At 38.3% G+C, this 18,777-nt stretch overlaps 2 protein-coding genes across 2 annotated transcripts; one reads left to right on the top strand and one right to left on the bottom strand.

The window, feature by feature from the left end:
* Window positions 1-318: 318 nt before the first annotated feature.
* Window positions 319-10,001, bottom strand: lsg1 (large 60S subunit nuclear export GTPase 1). The gene is made up of 14 exons (XM_028444500.1): window positions 9,781-10,001; window positions 8,148-8,274; window positions 7,833-7,953; window positions 7,419-7,505; window positions 7,140-7,226; window positions 6,994-7,054; window positions 6,598-6,774; window positions 5,747-6,082; window positions 3,989-4,090; window positions 3,746-3,889; window positions 3,519-3,642; window positions 3,288-3,367; window positions 1,026-1,199; window positions 319-913 (listed from the first exon to the last, which is right to left on the bottom strand). The coding sequence occupies exons 1-14, from the start codon at window positions 9,877-9,879 to the stop codon at window positions 737-739; spliced, it is 1,896 nt and encodes a 631-aa protein (XP_028300301.1). The 5' UTR covers window positions 9,880-10,001; the 3' UTR covers window positions 319-736.
* A 1,789-nt stretch (window positions 10,002-11,790) lies between these two features.
* On the top strand, window positions 11,791-13,753 carry fam43a (family with sequence similarity 43 member A). Its single transcript, XM_028444521.1, has one exon. It carries the CDS (start codon window positions 12,009-12,011, stop codon window positions 13,041-13,043), a length of 1,035 nt encoding a protein of 344 aa, XP_028300322.1. The 5' UTR covers window positions 11,791-12,008; the 3' UTR covers window positions 13,044-13,753.
* The last annotated feature ends 5,024 nt before the right edge of the window (window positions 13,754-18,777 follow it).

Below are 18,777 nucleotides of genomic sequence, written 5' to 3' on the forward strand. Positions count from 1 at the left end.
GAAGGTACAAATGACACGTGACAAAATAAATTACAGAACAACTTCTGCCTCAAGGCTCAGTTTTATTGTTTTAACTTCTGTAATGTATAGACCTGATACACAAGTCTATTTTTATTTAATATTGTTTTTTCCCCTAATATTAGTAAATACATTTTCTAAACGCTGTTGGTATATTCACACACATTTAATAATTATAATAAAAACTCAAAGTAATTGTCTTCTAACTTAGTAATTAATTCATCACTTTTTCTGCATTAATAGTAGTGAAGATGAGTTGAATAAAATGTATTCCACTTCAACAAAAAGACAAACATGAAGTAAATATAAGTCCACAGGAGTCGTTTATTTTTATCAAGTAAAAAAAAAGCACTCGTGAACACAGTGGCACAGTTCTTGTAAATCTACAAACTGATCTTTTACATAATTGTACACTGCATTTACTTAATATAACTGTAGCACACTGACATGTCATTCTCTGCCACTAGATTCATAACTGGTCTTGTTTTTTACAAATGGGAAACCAAGATTTGTTTTTAAAACCTGCAATTGCTTTTTGCTGTTGTACAATACTGTTAGCTAATGTTTCTGTCACATTTTGAGAAATTGAAACCACAGTAAATGGAATGTGTTGACATCCACCTACATCATGTCTTAGCATTGTTTCCTTCGCTGTCATATTACGTGTATTGATTCTTGTCAACACAGGGATTTTCATGTCTTGGATTTCAGCTCAGTTTTAAGCATCCAGATGCTTAGTTAACCGTCGCACTTTCTCCTTTTTGTTTCTGTTGCCGTGTTTTTTCCAGGGTTTTCCCACCGTCTCTGAAGCTGCTTCCTTTGAGTCGACGGGTCCACTGCCTGGTTTGTAACCCATAACAGATTGGACACCTTTAGTGAGCGCTCGCACATTCTCCTGTGAAAAGAGGCACGTCAACATAAAGCCTTTAAACTCTAATGTTTAGACATGCTCGTGTCTGTGTGTGACGTTTGTTCTGATATCAACAACTTGAAATCCCCTTTTCTACCTGATGGAAAAAATTCTTGTCAACCACATTTTCAATCCTCTTTATCTTCTGTGGTTTGTTTGTTGCTGTGCAGAGATCATTCACATCCTCTTCTTTCCTCTGAAACTTGCAGTGTTGTGGCTGAAAGTTTTCAGCATCTACATGTGGAGGAGGATGGCAGTAGAGAAGCCTGCCCTGTGAAAAAAAAAAAAAAAAAAATTAGCACTGTTTAAAAGGAGTTGCTGGGGATGCAATAAATATCCTTAAGTATTAATAATGGTATCTGCTTATCTGCTTATCTTATTTGTGGGCAACACAAAACAGTGCCTCGTGTGTTTCTTAGGCCATTTACAGTTTTGGTTGCCGAAATCAGAATGACTATTTATCCCAGGGGAAATTACTTATGTCACAGAAGCTTGAGAAATATTGCAAATAAAAAGAATAAACACTAAACAAAGAAAGAACGAAAGAGAACACACACAAAAATCCCTTACATAATTAAGTAAAAGACTGTTGATTAAATACAAGAGCACGCATTACAGTAGAAAAATTTAAATAAGATTAAAAAATAATAACAAAAAACAGTAATCAACATCCCCCGCCAGATTGGTTCTCATTATAACTCACAACCTTTTCCTAAATGTCCTAAATCTAAGAATTCAGATGTATACATGAGAAAATATTATCACATTAGAATATAAAATCACTAACTATCTTAAACGGTTTCTGAGAAAAGCTGTCCCCTTTGAAGATACCTCGAACAAAGGACAATAATTCGGGGAAAAAACAATTGCGCACTTCTCATTTTCAAACTCCATCAAGGTATTGATATCTTGAAGCCACACACCGAATTTGGTTATTGTATTTTTAACGGTTTCTAAGAAAAGCTGTCCCCTTCGGACGGACGGACGGAGCTCAAACCTATATCCCCCTTCACACTGTGTGGCGGGGGATAATAACACAAATATAATACAGACATATAGAAGAATCAAGAAGCTGTCAGGTTAAAAAAAAAAGAGTTGTACAGTTTGACTCTAATGTCATGCAGGGTCATTTTGAGTCAATCTTTGTACAGCAAGAGTTTCAGATCCTTTCCTTGGTGCCATTGTTGTATTTTTTCTTTCTACAGCCTAATTGTTTTTATTCAGTCTGATTTGTTCAACAGTGTATTTGAAATGCATTAAAAAAAAATACAGTGAAGCCCAACAGGGGGGTTGGGAAACTGTTCTGTGAAGTGGGAGTGTGAGATTGTGAGGTGTTTTGCATTCCAGCTTCAGTTTAACAAAAACAAACATCTGAAGGCTCAACGGTTTTGTTTTAATCTATAGCAAAAGAACAGGATGAACACAGCTGTGCCGTGTCCAACAGGCTTTAGCGCTGTTACGCCTGCATGAGGTGAACTATCTTAGGTGTGGTAATAAAACTACAAAAAAAAAAACTGCAATGTCTTTAGGACAGCCAGAATATTAGACTGATTGTCCCACCGTACTTTACATAATAAATGTTACCGTTTTTTAACTAATAGAAGCGCCACAAGAAATCATGCATCAATCACTGCGACCCTGGCTCTATAACCATTCTCAGTTGCATCTTCTCCTTCTTTGTAAGTGTGAGGTATTAATGTATCTTCAGACATCATCGCATAGATTCAGAGGAAAGACACTTGGACAACATTGTATGGTTTGTACAAATAAAACCCTGATGTCTGACCTAAGATCTCGAGATTCAAATTGCATATTGTAGCACGACCAATTTTATAAGATCATCATACTGTATTTGCATAGTCTGTAGGGGGCGTGAAGAGGTGAAAACATGCATTTTGTGAAGTCATCAGTGTTGGTACGAAAAAGAAAAACAATACAAGCACAGCAGAATAAAGAAAAATAAATAATTAGCTCGCCTGTTACTTGGAGTAAAAACTTGCAGGATGTGGTACAATATTTGAAAAGAAGGTATGGTTAATGTAAAAAAAACTATTATTGTATAGTATTATATTGCATTGATTGTTTATTCACATTATTGTTTTCAAACTGTTAGTAAATTTAGACTTTGTTTACATTTAAGTTAAGAAATCTAGAAAAAATTCAAGAGGTAGGATTAGATAAGTTTATACTTCTTCCTACTGTTTTTCATTCATGTAAATTGAGATGTGTAAGAAATAATAATGTTTTGTAGCTTAAACTGTTGTTAAGTTGTCATTTACATGATCCAAATAAATAAATAAATAAATCAAATCAAATGTTTTCTTTTTTTTTTTTTTTTTAAGCCAAGAATGAAACTTACAGTGACGTAATCTTTGAGTATGTATCGGGCTGATCTGGACTGATCAGGCTGGCCATGTGATGTCATAAAACCTCTCATATCTGAAACAGGCAAAAGAGAAAAGGTGAATGAAAGTATGTTAAAACAGGAGATGGTAGACATTCATAACTTCCCAGCGTGTGTATATTTAGGAATTGTTAAAATAACACAAAAGGGCTATTTTGTTTGCAAATATGCATCTTATAAGCTCACATCCATAAGCCATCAGCATCTCTTCTGATGTGGGGGGTCTGTCAGGGTCTTCATCTTCTCGTGGTCTGATGATGTTGATGCCATACGTGCCTTCTAACACATGTCGAGGGATTCTTTGACAAATGTGACAGATTCGTTAAGGTTAATAGCAGATTAAACATGACCTGTTGACCTGTTGATATAAACGTGTCGTGCTTTCACTCCTTTTGTTGTTATGTGAAGGATATGAGGGAGACTGCAGGCACATGATCTCTCATTTGATCGATTGGCAAAATACCGGAGCAGATCATCTCAGCTTTGGTGGAAACAAAAGAGGGCATGACCAGACCCGGGCAGTCGCACAGGCACAGTCCAGCCTCTACAAAGAGAGTCTGCAATTTGTAGGACAAAAAAAAAGATCAAAAATAATGCAATTCTAATCTAATCTTAAAATCGGCCTTTAATGTGGCAGCTGGTGAGATGTCGTGTACCTGGAAGTGTTTTGTGTGTCCTGGTGTTGCAGACACAGACACTTTTTTGTTCCTTAAAATCGTGTTAATGGTAGAACTCTTTCCAACATTGGGATATCCAACCTAATAGAGCAAAGGATGTAAATAAAACAATTTTTAACACCATAAATCCAAACATATAAAAATGTAATACACAGCTGTAATATTCAGAAAGATTGTACAAATTTCTGTTTTTTTTTTTTTTTTTTTTACACCTTTTTAAATAGATTGACATATAGAACAATATAGAAAAATTCAGTACTGTATGTACTTTTTAAAGTGTAAATTCACTGAGGATGTTACATAAATTTCACTTCAAGAGTGGGATTGTGTTTAATCAAACATTCTCTGACCGCGGCAGATTTATCACTGACTCACCAGTAGGATTGGGCATCGAGATCCGGTTCCAAATAGGAACTGGTTCTTAACGTCCGGTTCCGGAACCGTTATAAAGATGTTTGAATTTTGATGATTTTTTTCGGTTCCTATATGCCCGTGCTAGTTTATTTCTGCGGTTTGTATTACTCTTCCCTGCTTGCTCTGTTTGTTTATGCAGGGTTTTTAGAAAAGTGCGTTCACATCGAACGCAACTGTAGCGACTGCGGTCACTTCAATATAGTGGCGCTTTTTAGTCACTTCATCGCTCCAGTGACGTGAAAACCAGGAAACAGACTCTGTGTGTGTGTGTGTGTATGTGTATGTGTGTGTGTGAGTGTGTGTGATTGTGTCTGCAGAGCTGACAGGAGAGAGAGAGGGCTGATCACTTCTTCTCCGGCCGTATCATAGACAGCACCGCTTTTACGGTTTAAATGATCAACTTACAGAGTTACTGAAGGACGATTTCACCCAGAATGTAGGCTTATTCAAGAAGTTAACAGCTTTAATTTTGCTCCGGTAAATTGAGGAAGTGTAGTACAGCCCTGTGCTGCAGCTGTCTCACTGTAGCGGGAGGGAGGGGCTGCTGCCTCGGCTCTACAGACAGTAGACGGCCAGGGGAGTTGTTGCTTGAAGTCGTTTTAAAAAGTTCAAATTTTTCACATTTGAGCAACTAGGTCGTGCAGGACCTAGTTGCCAGAATAATAATAATAATCTTACTCAAGAATTGTTGATTGATTTGTCACATAACTGCTCCAGGGATTGAGTTTAACCCTAAACCAGTACAGCAACCAAAATAAAGGTATAGAGGATGATTTCAACGGTATAGAGGATGATTTTACCAAAGTTTAGAATAGAAACGCTCTCTGCACATGCACGGCACTCGTTGCGCTCTCTTGCACACGCCTAAACCAAGTCCAGTTTCCCTCGTGCACAGCTCTGTTTACAAGTTGGAGTCGGCATCACTCATACAAGCTTACCATTCAAAAGAAGATTTGCACTTTTCCCACTATGTCAGACTCTAAGTGTAAATCCAATTTCAAAGGACCTGATGCGCACCGGACACGAGTACGTACGGCGGCCTTACGTATGCATATCATCAGAATAATTCACAATTAGGAGGACCAATAGTTAAGATGATCCACCCGAAAGTTGAAGCCAAAAAAAAAAACATCGTCCACAATACCTTTAAACTGTATCAACTACGTGAAATAATAAAAATGGCCTGTGTAAAGGCTTTTTCAAATGAAAAAATTGTACCGTGAAATCTGTGACCTGTTGACCTGCACAACTCAATGAACGAAATCGAGAATCATTTAGAACATGAATGGAAATCGATGGCAAACAATGTCCAACCCTACTCACCAGTCCCACTGTGAGTTGAGCCTCTTTACACATTGCTCCAGTGTGAACAGACTTTAACAAATCCAACAGTTCGTCCTTGTGCAGCAGTCTGCTGGAGTTGTGAAACTTTTTGTCGGATAATCCAGAAGCATCTCTATCAATGTCGTCGTCGTCCTCGTTTTCTGAGCAGGTGAACCAGTCCTCGTCCTGCACAGTCACCAGTTCATGGTATTCTTCCTCTGAATCACTGTCTTCCACTGCTTCATCCCTCCCCTCCACCTGTTTTTCTTCGTTATCTGGCTGGGCCTCTTCTTCTGGATCGCTCTCTTCACACTCTGGATCATCTACCTCCATGCCCTGTGAAACAGGAAGTATTAAACAAACGTAACGTTGATCGAATCACTTCTCTGAACCAGCATCTACCTCACAAAAGGAGGAGTGGACAGATTGTCCATGTTTTAGACCAGTGGTTCTCAAAAGTCTAATTTCTTAATCCAAGTACCCCCTTGCCTGACTACAACATTTTACTCAGAATTCTGTGAAAAAAAAGCATAAAGGGCATAACGATGAAATTAATAAGTGATAACACACATGTGAAAGAATTTCATTCTGTAAATAAGTGGAATGAAAACAGTATTTAGTGCCTTCTGAATTGATTTATTTCTATAGTTTTATCAGTTCCTGTCAATCTCTCCTGATTTGGGACCAAGACTGATTATAATTTTTTTACTAAAAAAACCCATATTTTTCATTTGTTAATGTTCCACTCTCTCCCTCGAATACCCCTGTAGTGGCCATCACGTACCCTTATTTGAGAAACACTGTCTTAGAGAGAAAGCATCAGCTCATCAAACTAGCGTCCACCTCCTCACCTTCTCCTCTGCGTCCAGTCTGTTGCTCTCAGCCAGTGCGGACCAGAAGGCGGCCCGCAGACCCTCCTTTTCAAAGTATTTAGCCCAGGCTCGCCTCTGCTCTCTGGTCAGCAGGTCTGCTTTGTTTACCAGCAGCATGTTGACTTTATTCTGGGACACCTCCTTGACATATGACTCCTGGTGACACACATTAATGATAAACTTCAGTCACCGATATTTAATTTAAAAGCTCACAATGGCAAGATACTTTATCTCATAAAGCAACATTGCCCGCATGCTGTATCTAAACTAAAAAATGAGTGATTTGATCCGTTGAGTGAAGTTTGCGTGTTAAAATGTAGTGGGTTACATCTGCCAAACTTCATCAAGCATATTGTCTAACGATGCTGCACCTACCAGGTCGAGACATCTGAACAGTAAAGGATTTCGGGCATCGACAATTTGAACGATGACATCACTACAAAAGACAACAAAAATGTAAAAAACAAAAGTGAAACACAATATTTAGTGTATATGTCCATTTTAAAAGGCTGGCCCTTTACCTTCTCTCAATCACTCTCCACAGCTGTCTCCAAAATTCAAGGTTTCTTTCAAATGGGGTTAAAATTAACTTCTGTTCCTCCTCCAATCTTTAGATCAAATAAAGAAGAAAAAAACTCAGTGATGCATCAAGGAAAAATGTTACATAATACAATAATACATTGATGAATGTGTGTAATCCTTAGTTTGAAAATTAAGATATGAGGGTTATTAATTAAAAAAAAAAAAAAAAAAAAAAAAAATATATATATATATATATGTATATAAACAAAAATACTTACTGTGCAAGCTCTCGTCTCCACTCTAGGAAACTGTCTTTCTCTGCTTGCTGAAGAGACTCTGGACTGGTGCTTTCATCCCAGTGAGGGCTGAAAAACAAGACGAAAAAGTTAAAACACAAATTAAACAAATTTACTTAAATTCCTCAACCCAAATGACAAAGATAGCTCAACTGAAAGACGATTATATGTAAACTTTACTTGTAATAATGTGAAAAGAGATTAGAGAATACACCTAATATCCCTAATAAAGAGATAACGTGTATTCTAAGAATAAAAATTGTTATATTTGACTCCAAAGACATTTATGACACAAATTAGTAACAGAGCTTAATTATTCCTCTTTAGACCAATAATCTAAAGTGTATTTGTGTGATGGGTTGTGTAGTGCTTTAAACATATGTCTGTTACACTTACCGCCGAGGAATTCTGAGGAAATGTTTGTGTTCTTCATGCAGTTCCTTCAACCTGATCTTTTCCTCAGCTGTTAACAATCCTGCTCTCGCCCCCGCTGGGACAAACTTAATGTTAAGTTTCTCTGAGGAAAAAAGACAAAAAAAATAATCAGTCAAAGCTCCGATGGGCTGTAAATATCATGTTAACATTAAGTGCCCAGACCAAAAAAAAAAACAGCACAGAATGAAAATTGAAATGATAAAAGGCAGTAACTTCTATTTGTAAGTATGCATACATATTGACTATTTAACTGAAGTGAGGTACAACATTGCTAACCTGCAACAAACTCTGTCCCTGCTAGTTCTGCCGTAGCCAGGAAATCGTCCATGGAGTTTTGCTCGGTCACTGACTGCAGGTTCAGACGCCCCCAGTCGTAGCCATCATTTAGTTCACTTGTGTGAAGCTAAAAAGAAAAAGATGCAAACTTCAAAACACTATTGATTATCCATTAGATCAGCGTTTCTCAAATGGTGGTGCATGTTTATTTTTAGTTAAAAATGATGATGAAAATGATCTTGATTAGAACATGAACTAAAAATACAAAGGTCAGTCTTGGTCCCACACCAGGCAGAAGATAACAAAAAATTATTTAAAAAAAATATATATATATATATTATAATGGGATTCTTTCAAATGTGTGTTATCACTCATTCATTCCATCATTATGCTCTATGTGTTTTTTCATAGAATTCTGAGCAAAATGTTGTAGTCGGACAAAGGGGGTACTTAGATTCAGAAATAAGAGAAAGAGGCGCAGAGGTGGATATTGATATTGGTCCAATATCAGCCAGAAAATGAATATCAGTTTTTATCGGATTGTATCTAAAATCACCGATATAAGCTCTCTGATAAAACCTTCCGCTCCAGCACTTCTATCCATATGTGACTGTGGTTCACACTCCAAACAAAATAACCTACTGTTGCTGAGTATTGTTCTCTGTTTGATTAACATCACTTGATCAAGTCTTTTCTAACATTCCACACTACAAAATAGGTAATAAAAGTATGTATGATTTGTGGTCAGAACACATTACTCCAGTTTTAAAATATTTCCACTGGCTCCCAGTCAGCCTCAGAATAGACTTTAAAGTTCTGCTGCTGGTGTATTAATCTGTGAATGGGTTTGGTCCAGAATACATCAGTGAGATGTTAGTCAGGTATGAACCCAGCAGGTCTCTCAGATCTATGGACACAGGTCAGATAGTGGAGCCCAGAGTTCACAGTAAACATGGTGATGCTGCTTTTAGTTGTTATGCTGCAAAGAAGTGGAACAAACTGCCAGCAGAGCTGAAGTCAGCATCTAATGTGAACATTTTTTAAATCAAAGTTAAAGGCACTTTTTTTTCTCTACTGCGTATGATTGAGAGAGAGATTTTTGGTCATGTTGTTGTTGATGTTTGTTGATGATTTGAAATGTTTTGTTGCCGGCTTTAATGTTCTTATTGATTTTAAGCTGTTGTCTGTTGCACTATTTGATCATGTAAAGCACATTGAGTTGCCTTGTGTATGAAATGCGCTATACAAATAAATTTACCTTGCCTTGTGCTGATATCGTATCAGATCAATATCGGTATCGGCCGATAATCAAAGGCTGAACACTCGGAAGTGAAAAAGTTGTATCGGGACATCTCTAAGGGGGTACTTGATTATTGTGGCCCAAGTAAGAGTTTGAAAACCAGACGCATGACACATCAATGTGTACAAAAAAGGTGTTTGTTGTAGACATTGGATGGGAAGAGTGTTTTAATTAAGAGACTATGGCACTTTCAACAACATTGCTTATTTTGAGTTGCAATAACTTCTACTTGTGAAATTAAGAAGAAGAAAAAACCGCAGTTGAACTACTAATACTATTGAAGTCAGTAAAAGTCGGCCATGTATTGTCGTGTGCTGTGTCCGTGTGTCATACCCAGGTGTCGACCCTTTTGCTATTTCTGCTTGTCTGAAGCCTCTCTTTTATCAACGCCCGACCCAGACCAGCTCCTCCTCCGGCCTTCTTCTTACCCATGACCGCCTGTTCTGTAGTGAAACCACGGACTACTGAAGAAATAACCACTCATACGAAGATAGCTGCTCAGAATATCCGTTACCTCAGCTCCAGCACTGTGCCGAGCACCGCGTTGTTGTCAGAAGGACCGGAAGCGGAAGAAACCACTAAAGCAATACTTTAAAATAGCTACATATAGATTAAATTCTCAAAGAAAACGCAAATATACAGTCTATTATGTAATATGTTTATTAATGTAGAAATGTAAAAGTTCTATATGATTCCAGGTTAAAGTTTAACACTTTTAACGTCAAAATAGAAGTGGTACGTTCTGGTTGGTGTGTTCAGCTATTAAATGCGTCGTATAGAAACAAGAGCACAATACAAAACCATTCCTAACTTTCTACTTATTTTATTGTGGCTCCAGTAAATCTGGGATTTTGCAATTCAAGCTCACAAAAAAAAAAATCACTCTATTACGGAGTTCAGTTTGACTCGTAAAATCTACAAAGTTGACGCAACAATACAACATTTCTTACAGTATTTATACCAAAATAGTGTTTTAAGTTAAAAAACTTTTTATTTTTTTTATTTTTTTATTTAGGTTGCGCTCAAACGATACATTATCTGGAAGAGTTTAATACAAAAAATTTGGTTTTATGCGCCGTTAATCAAGGGATCCCTTTATATGAAGTTGACGGCAATATTGTAACCCAAATTTGCCTAAATGGGAGCATTATCTTTGAGTTTACAGGTTTTCAGCGTACACTTCAGTGGTTTTAAGGCATAATTATTTATACGCAACCATTTTCCTATAGGTTCTATAGGTTTGTCCTTAGCTGATTTTTCTTGTACTTTGGGAAAGTGAATTATTAAGCAAGGTTTGTTTAAACAAGAAGTACTGCTAACAGGAAAGCTTATTTGCAGTTTTACAGATTTTTTTTTTAATCAACTTTTTCCTTTGGCTGTACTTTTCTTTGAGACTCAGTGCTTTGTCCACCAATGCCCTGGTGTTGCCAAGATGGCTGTTCTGTTCAAAACATGATGGGAGAAAATGATTGTACAGCACTAACGATATCAACCAGAAGATGGCAGCATCCAACAGCAGCAAAGTGGAATTTACAGCCTCACCACTTTCACATTAAAAGACTTATAGAATTATTATGAATACTGGATTTACAGCCTCTTTAATTCATTTACAAAGTGCACCATTTTTTTTGTTTTGCGTTTTTTGGGGTGGGGGGTTGGGGGTGGGGTAGGGTGGGGTGGGGGAGTAGCAGTTTTAGGAAAAAAATATTTTAACTTTTCAGTTAGGTATATTTAATGTCAATCATCTGGGAGCCCGTTTCCACTACAAAAAAAAAAAAAAAAAGTAGAGTAGAGAGTAGAGTAGAAAAGTACATAAATAAGTCTTTATTGCAAAAATGATTCTATTACATTTTTGTTTGTTTCTTTTCAAATTTACATTAAAAAATAATATTCTCATAATCTCGTCTATCTCATAAATATGACTTTCTTTCTTATTATTATGACTTTACTAACTCTTTATTATGACTTGTCATAATGAATTATCATTTTGTGGCCAAAACGGGCTTCCATATAATCATCATTGGAATTATTAAGTAACAATTTGTTATAAATTTCGTTTTATATAAAAAAAAAAAAAAAGTAACAAACTTATAAAGGGCTAAAGTTAGAACAGCATGGAGAGATCACAAATATACATCTTGTTTGTTGTATTTTGTTCTTTATTTGTCCTTAGCAAATGTTTTGGATCAGAACTACACAGAGTTGTGCTGCCAACCGTACGCCTGTAAAAGTGTATCCAGTTTTCTATGAATGAGTAATGGTTTAGTCCTACCTCCGCCCCCTCTGAAGCAGCTCTAATGGTTTGTTCCTGTTTATAAACCAGGAGAGTCTCTGTGAGGCGTTCACTGTCTCTGCTCTACTACAGAAAGCGGACGGGCTTCTCCATAATGGACCAGCGCACTTCAGACGATGGACTAAATAAGTTTGGTGTTTCTGCGTTCCTTTCTAATAATAGAGTACTTTGTAAATGAAAACCTCCAGGAAACTGTAGTTCATAAAACAGTTTCTCTACTTCTACCAGTTCTTGATCTTTGCTGGAGAAAAAAAAAAAGAGCTAAAAAATGCTTCCTTGGAAGAAGAATAAGTTCGACCTGATAGAGGAAGACAAGCAGTCCAAGCAGAAGGGCTATGCAGTGAGCCTCAACTACTCCGTGCTCACATCCTTCGCCAAATCGTGCCCAGAGAGCGCCCTGAACCGGATGGGCAGCATGTTCAAGTCCAAGAGGAAAAAGGTGAAGATCACCAGCGAGGACCCCACCTACACGGTGCTCTACCTGGGCAACGCCACCACCATCCAGTCCAAGGGGGACGGCTGCACGGACGTGGCGGTCAGCAAGATCTGGGGCAAGAGCGAGATGGGCAAGAACAGCACCAAGATGCGTCTAACCATCAGTTCGCAGGGGATCCGGATGGTGCATGTGGACGATAAGGCCCGGAGGCCCGGACACCTGTACCTGTTGCACCGGATCACCTACTGCGTGGCGGACCCGCGGCTGCCCCGCATCTTCGCGTGGATCTACCGGCACGAGATGAAGCACAAGGCGGTGATGCTGCGCTGCCACGCGGTGCTGGTGTCCAAGCCGGAGAAGGCTAAAGCCATGGCTCTGCTCCTCTACCAGACCTCTGCTACGGCTCTGGCGGACTTTAAGAGACTGAAACGCAGGGACGATGCCCGGCACCAGCAGCAGCAGCTGATCGGAGAGCAAACCATCCCTCTGGTGCCTCTCAGGAAGCTGCTGAACGGACAGTGTTACTACAAACCCCCGGTGGAGCGCAGCCGCAGTGCACCCAAGCTGGGCTCCATCACCGAGGACCTGCTTGGGGAGGAGGAGGAGGAGAAGGCGATGCACTTTGAGTGTGAGGATATCCTGGACAATGATTGTGTGAACGACAGTAAACAAGAGTTGACTCAGATTATCAATGACTTGGGGGAGATGTGCATAGGGAACGATGTGCAGACACTGAAAGCTGACCTCAGGGTCACCAGACTGTTGTCGGGGGAGAGCACTGGGAGTGAGTCCTCCATAGAGAGCAACCAGGAGCCACTCCCACACACTGACAGGCTGGAGGAGGTGAAGGTGCAAGAGGCTGCCTGAGAAACATGAGGCATGTGTGGTGGTGGACTCTATAGTGCAATTTTCTACTGAGCCACAAAATCTCCAGATGAGTATCTCTGTTAACTTTGCATGGAGAGAGTTGGTCTAACATGTGCCTCAACAACTGACAGAGAAGATCTGACCGGTCCAGTCACACATTGATTCACTGCTGGGATGCAGATGGATACTCTGATATTGTGTATGTAAGAGATGACTGGCTAAACTGAAAAAAACCAGTACGCCTTAGAAAGCAGGACACTAATATGTCCTTTTTAAAAGAGGATTTGCAGTAGCATGCATCAGTCTTGTTCTTTTCTTTTTACCACCTAAAAATAAACTTTATTTATTTGTTTTCTGTAATCTGGTCATTATGAATTCAAAAAAAGAAAAACATAACAATGCTTGTGGATTCAAGCAGACATGCATCTTCTATACATTCCATTCAGGTGGCTTTTGTTACTTTTGCCTGATCATCAGCTGTAGTGTTGCACCAATGTAAAAGTCAACCTGACTATCATGTACATAATGTTTGTTGTTATGTTGATCAAGACAAATCTCATATCTTTGCTGTGCAAAAGAAGTACATTGTGATATGGTTGTAAAAGCCCTATGTTTTAAGTATAAACATGTTATATTTTTTTAAGAAAAGCAACTTAAAATGTGGTTTATGTGAACCCTATGGAGATATTAATAAAAAAAAATGATCACAACTGAGCATCGTACTGCAGATTTGTTGAAGTCCACACAGGACCTGATTCCATGTCACTGAGGGAAGATTTGCCTCGAGATTTACAAAATAAGGTCAAATTATGTGCAATCCATCCTTGGACAGAATAAGCACAGCACACGTATTACAAATAAAAATGTCTTTGGTTAAACTGTTCTTTACATTTATTGGCTGAAGTTCCACATCAGTTATTGAAGTGCTTCATACAGACTCTCCTCAGTGAGGGCATGTAGGCCACACATGAGGACTTCATCTAAAGCACAAGCTGTGAAAGAATGTCACATGATCTCCTAATGACAAGGCAGCAAAAGCTACAGAAGTTTGTAATGACACACCACATGTCTTTATATTGGCAATCATGGCTATCTGTCAGCATGAGACGTCAGACATTTATTTCTAGGGTTAAAGATTAAATAATGCCTCAAACCAGGCGTGTCAAACTCATTCTCGTTCAGGGGCCAAATACGGAGCAGTTTGATCATAAGGGGGCCACATATTTTATGTGAAAAAAGAGTATTTTCAACATTTTTGTACCCTAGTTTGCACTGCTATACATACAATATGTAAGAAACGGACAGTATCCAAGCAATAAGCAATAACACATATCAGTCCCAACAGGATCTTCACTTTAAATTTTCTAGATTTTATGACCAATTTCTATTTAATTAGGGCAAATGTGAGGAAAACTGAAGGATTTTGTAAAAAAAATTGGGTATTTTCAACAGTACAACATTGCAAGAATGACTGCAATCCTGTGATATAAGCACCAGGAGTGTTGAGTTTCTTTTTCACAATGATTCATGTTTTCTCTGTAAACTTAACTTTTTACTGCGGGCCAAATTGGATGCTCCAAAGGACCAGATTTGACCCCCGGGCCATGAGTTTGACACATGTGCCTTGAACTTACGTGTAAATAACAATTGATATTTAGTACATTAAGAGCACAATTAGTGAAATAAACATTTAATGTAGTGGTTTGAATTCCAGCATAAATTCTTAAATGATCATACAACAAATGAAAGTGCATTTAATTAAATAATGAATGCATTTTCTTAAAGACAGTGGGTACGTACGGTTGCCGAATCAATATACCGACATTCTATCCATACACAGCGCCCGTCATTGACCAGTTTAGGTCACGTGACTAAGACTAAATCTAACCGTAGCCTAAACACTAATCCTAAAAAATGTTGCGATATAGGGTTATAACCTAACCCCAACCCTAAACCTCACCCTAAGACGCTACGTACGTGTACTTCGGTAAACGTACCAATAGCCCCGGGGGTTGACCGTACAGCAACCGTACCAATAGACACTTTCTTTCTGAAAAGGCACAAAGTAGGACCATCATGTGATACCAGTATTGACTAAGATAAACCAGATCACTTTTCAGGCGTTTGCATGTGACAATCAACAGTGAAATATGTGCCATCACTTGTGTTTAATCAAATAAAGCAGAGGAGTCACATGGTTGTCATAGACAGAAACAAAGTGCTTTCATTTTCTCTGTCTGTTTCTTTCACAAAGAGACCTTTTTAAGCTGATATGTGGGGGGAAATGTTCTCTCTCTGAAGGTAAGAGGAGGGACAATGATACCAGTTTATTAAAGACAAACACTTTGGTACAGGATTTTGAACACGGCCCATGAGGTGAATGTATTTCACTCACTATTAAAAGATTCTCAGTGGCTGATTATGAATTGATGGTCATTCGTGAGACTCAAACACACCGTCTGAATCCAGACTTATGCCTTTTTCGCGGTGTCCTGTGCTAGTGACCTGAAATAAACACAGTTTCTTCCCCTCATGCGGTGAGATGCTCCATCCACGCCTGCTGCAGCCGCTGCCCATTACACCCACAAAGACAGCATGACATCAGCAGCATGAGCCCAGTTTAATGTAATTGGCAAAAAGCCTGGTCAGTAAGCAAAAAAAAACACATAACGACAGAGCCTTTGTCTGCCCATGCTGTATACAGATTACAGGACGCTCTGACCTACATTCCCACTCAGCCTCTCAGTGTGTGTCACCTCTTCGGCAGCAATAGCCCATTGAAAATCTCTCACCGTCATAAGTCATCATTACATGTTTGAGTTTTATTCAAACATAGGGTGTTATAAAACATTTCAAATAGAGTACCTGAATTAGATGGGGAACTATGTCCTTAAATACTGAAAATGTAGTAGCTTTAGTATAATTTTTTAATAAAATTAGATGTAATCTAATTTAATTCAAATTGAGTTAATTCACGATAATTTAATCTAATTTGATTTGATTTGATTTAATTTAACTTGAGTTAGGGGACTTCACTGTGTTTTTGGATATTTTGAACTAAAATGTGTATAACATAAACAAACAACCAAAGAAAAAAGAATAGGTAGAGGAATGATGAGAAAAAAATGTTTCACTCCACACTCAAATGTTGCTGCGAAGTATTATTGAATCTCTACACATTAATAATTTGCACTGACTTAAAAGCTTTAGAATGTGTTATTAGTAGGCAAGGCAGATGTCTCTGTGTAGTGCATGTCATACATAAGGCAATTCAATTTGCTTTACGCGATCAAAATGTGCAGCAGGAAACGTCAACAGTTTAAAAACAATCAATAAGAACATTCAAATCAAGAATAAAAACATTAAACAAGAATAAAATGATTAAATCCCCCTATCAGTCAAAAGCAGAAGAAAAAAGAGTGCCTTTAACTTTGATTTAATTATGCTCACACTGGATGCTGACTTCAGCTCTGCTGGCAGTTTGTTCCACTTTTTTTTTTTTTTTTTTTGCAGTAGAACAACTAGTTGTTTTATGGTGTGGTCAAAGCAAAACACAAATGCATATTCCTTTTATGAAATGAAGTATTGCAGGGACACTCAAACTAGGAACATTTTTGAAAAGACTACCTTTGAATCAAGCATCACCTGAAAAATGGTACCCATTTATACTGCCTAGGATCAGGCCACAGTGAGTAGTGCCAGTGCCAGCTCCAGTGCAATCATCCCGCTGAACAACATTGTTGTTCACTGTACAATTGGCTCTGATTACACATTGCAGCATAGATAACCTGGCAGCCAGGGTCAGTGCACACCAGTTGAACAACAGTGTCTCTCAATTATTTGTGTGTGGAACAGCACTGCAGGCCATCTCTGTACCAAATCCTGATTATAGCGCCAGGCAGTGACACAGCTTCATTTTAAACCAGGCTACAAGAACTGTTTGTCTATGCAGCGTGAGAGGAGCTGGGAACACACCAGAGATGTGAGATAGTGTGCAAGCATCAGATTCCACCAGGTCAGAAGGTGTTGAAACCAAACATCATTGGCATGTGACCATCTCTTAGCATGCAGAAACATATACAGTACATGGATTGAAAGTAGTTTAAGATGAAAAGCAACTAATCTTTGCGTTCAACTGCATGAACTATTGCTGGAGGTTGTAAATGTACATCTTTACATAAAGCCAAAAACAATGTTAGAAAAAGGCAGAGAAGTGCAAACACACAAAAGAATCTATTCATCTTCTGTATCTGACTTTTTAAGTTAATGGCCTACAGGGGTCTGTATAGCCTATCTCAGCTGACGTTGTGCACAAGGCGAGATACACTCTGGTCAGGAATTGAAATAATCACATCCATCCACACTCCTCAAAACCCAGGGCCCTTTTTTCTATTAATTGTGCATGCTTTCAACCTATTTCTTGCTTATTCTAAAGCTGATCTTAACTTATAATAATAATAATAATAATAATAATAATAATAATAATAATAATAATAATAATAATAATAATAATAATAAAACATGTATTATCTCATCCTGGAAATTATGATTATGATTATGATTATTGGTCAATTGGATTATGTCTAAAATTGTGTTGTAAACACTCCATAGAAAGTTGTGAAGGATATTTCTTGTAGATTACAGTAAAGCAGGGCCGGTTGTAGGCTGGCATATATAGTATGAGGCATATATGAGAGGGCATCATATGTACACGTCATGCTCCAGTACTTTGTTTCCCCTGTGCTTATAGTAACAGTGTTTTCTTCATTGAATTGGATTGTTCGTTATGTGTCCAACCACAACCTAGAGAAGTCAGGCCTCTACCTTCAGACCTGTCCAACTTGGACGTCCCACGTGAAGACTAAGCTCCTGCTGGTATAGCTCTTGAACCAACAACGTAACATATATCTTAACTAGATGACCTAATTCTGAAATACATTTTAACCTAAAGTAAGACTTCACACACTATGATCAATATTTACAAAACAGAAAGGTAGTCTTATGAATAATATATATTTTTTAAAAAACGTCTCAAACAAATTTATAAAACACAACAGATATAGAACAGAACTTTTTATTAAAAAAAAAAAAAAAAATGTTTGGCTTGGTTTTTTGTTTTGTTTTTTTGTTAGCAACCAAACAGTTCGAAAATCTCCTTTCTCTCCACTCGACAGGAGCACTACACTTTTTAAAAGCTCTGAAAAACCGATGCGTTACACAGCATTAACTTTCTCTTTGTGAGCTGCAGGAAGCTGGAGTGGAAAATAAATTAGCTGGCTTTGTAAAAACTGCTGTGATTAAGTGAAACAAAGCAGTTGTGACTGAGAAAACTCTACTGCTTCTTCAAAGTCCTATGGCTCCGTGGCAGCGCTGAAACCTGACACCACACTGTCCGGCTACATCCTGGCTAATTTGCATACAAACAGTGATTGGATATTTACTGAGGGCTGGGTGGAGGTGTGTCTGTGTGCGCTCACAGCGGAGGGACAGAGAGAGATGAGAGGAAGCTGATACAATATCGTCTTCGTGCCTCCTTCTGGGCAGATTTTTCAGCTACTTCTAAAATTTTGATTTGAGGGAGCGAGACATTTATTAGAGGTGGTGCTGCCCCCTCTTGCCCCTGCGTAGAGCCGGCCTCGCAGCAAAGTGACGCAAAGAATTGGGAAAGTCCACCAAATATCAGGGAAAAGATGTTGTCGACGTCTTCGATCTGCCGTGTCCAAAACATAAATTC

This window comes from Gouania willdenowi, chromosome 4, assembly GCF_900634775.1.
Source record: "Gouania willdenowi chromosome 4, fGouWil2.1, whole genome shotgun sequence".
Taxonomy (NCBI): Eukaryota; Metazoa; Chordata; class Actinopteri; order Blenniiformes; family Gobiesocidae; genus Gouania; species Gouania willdenowi.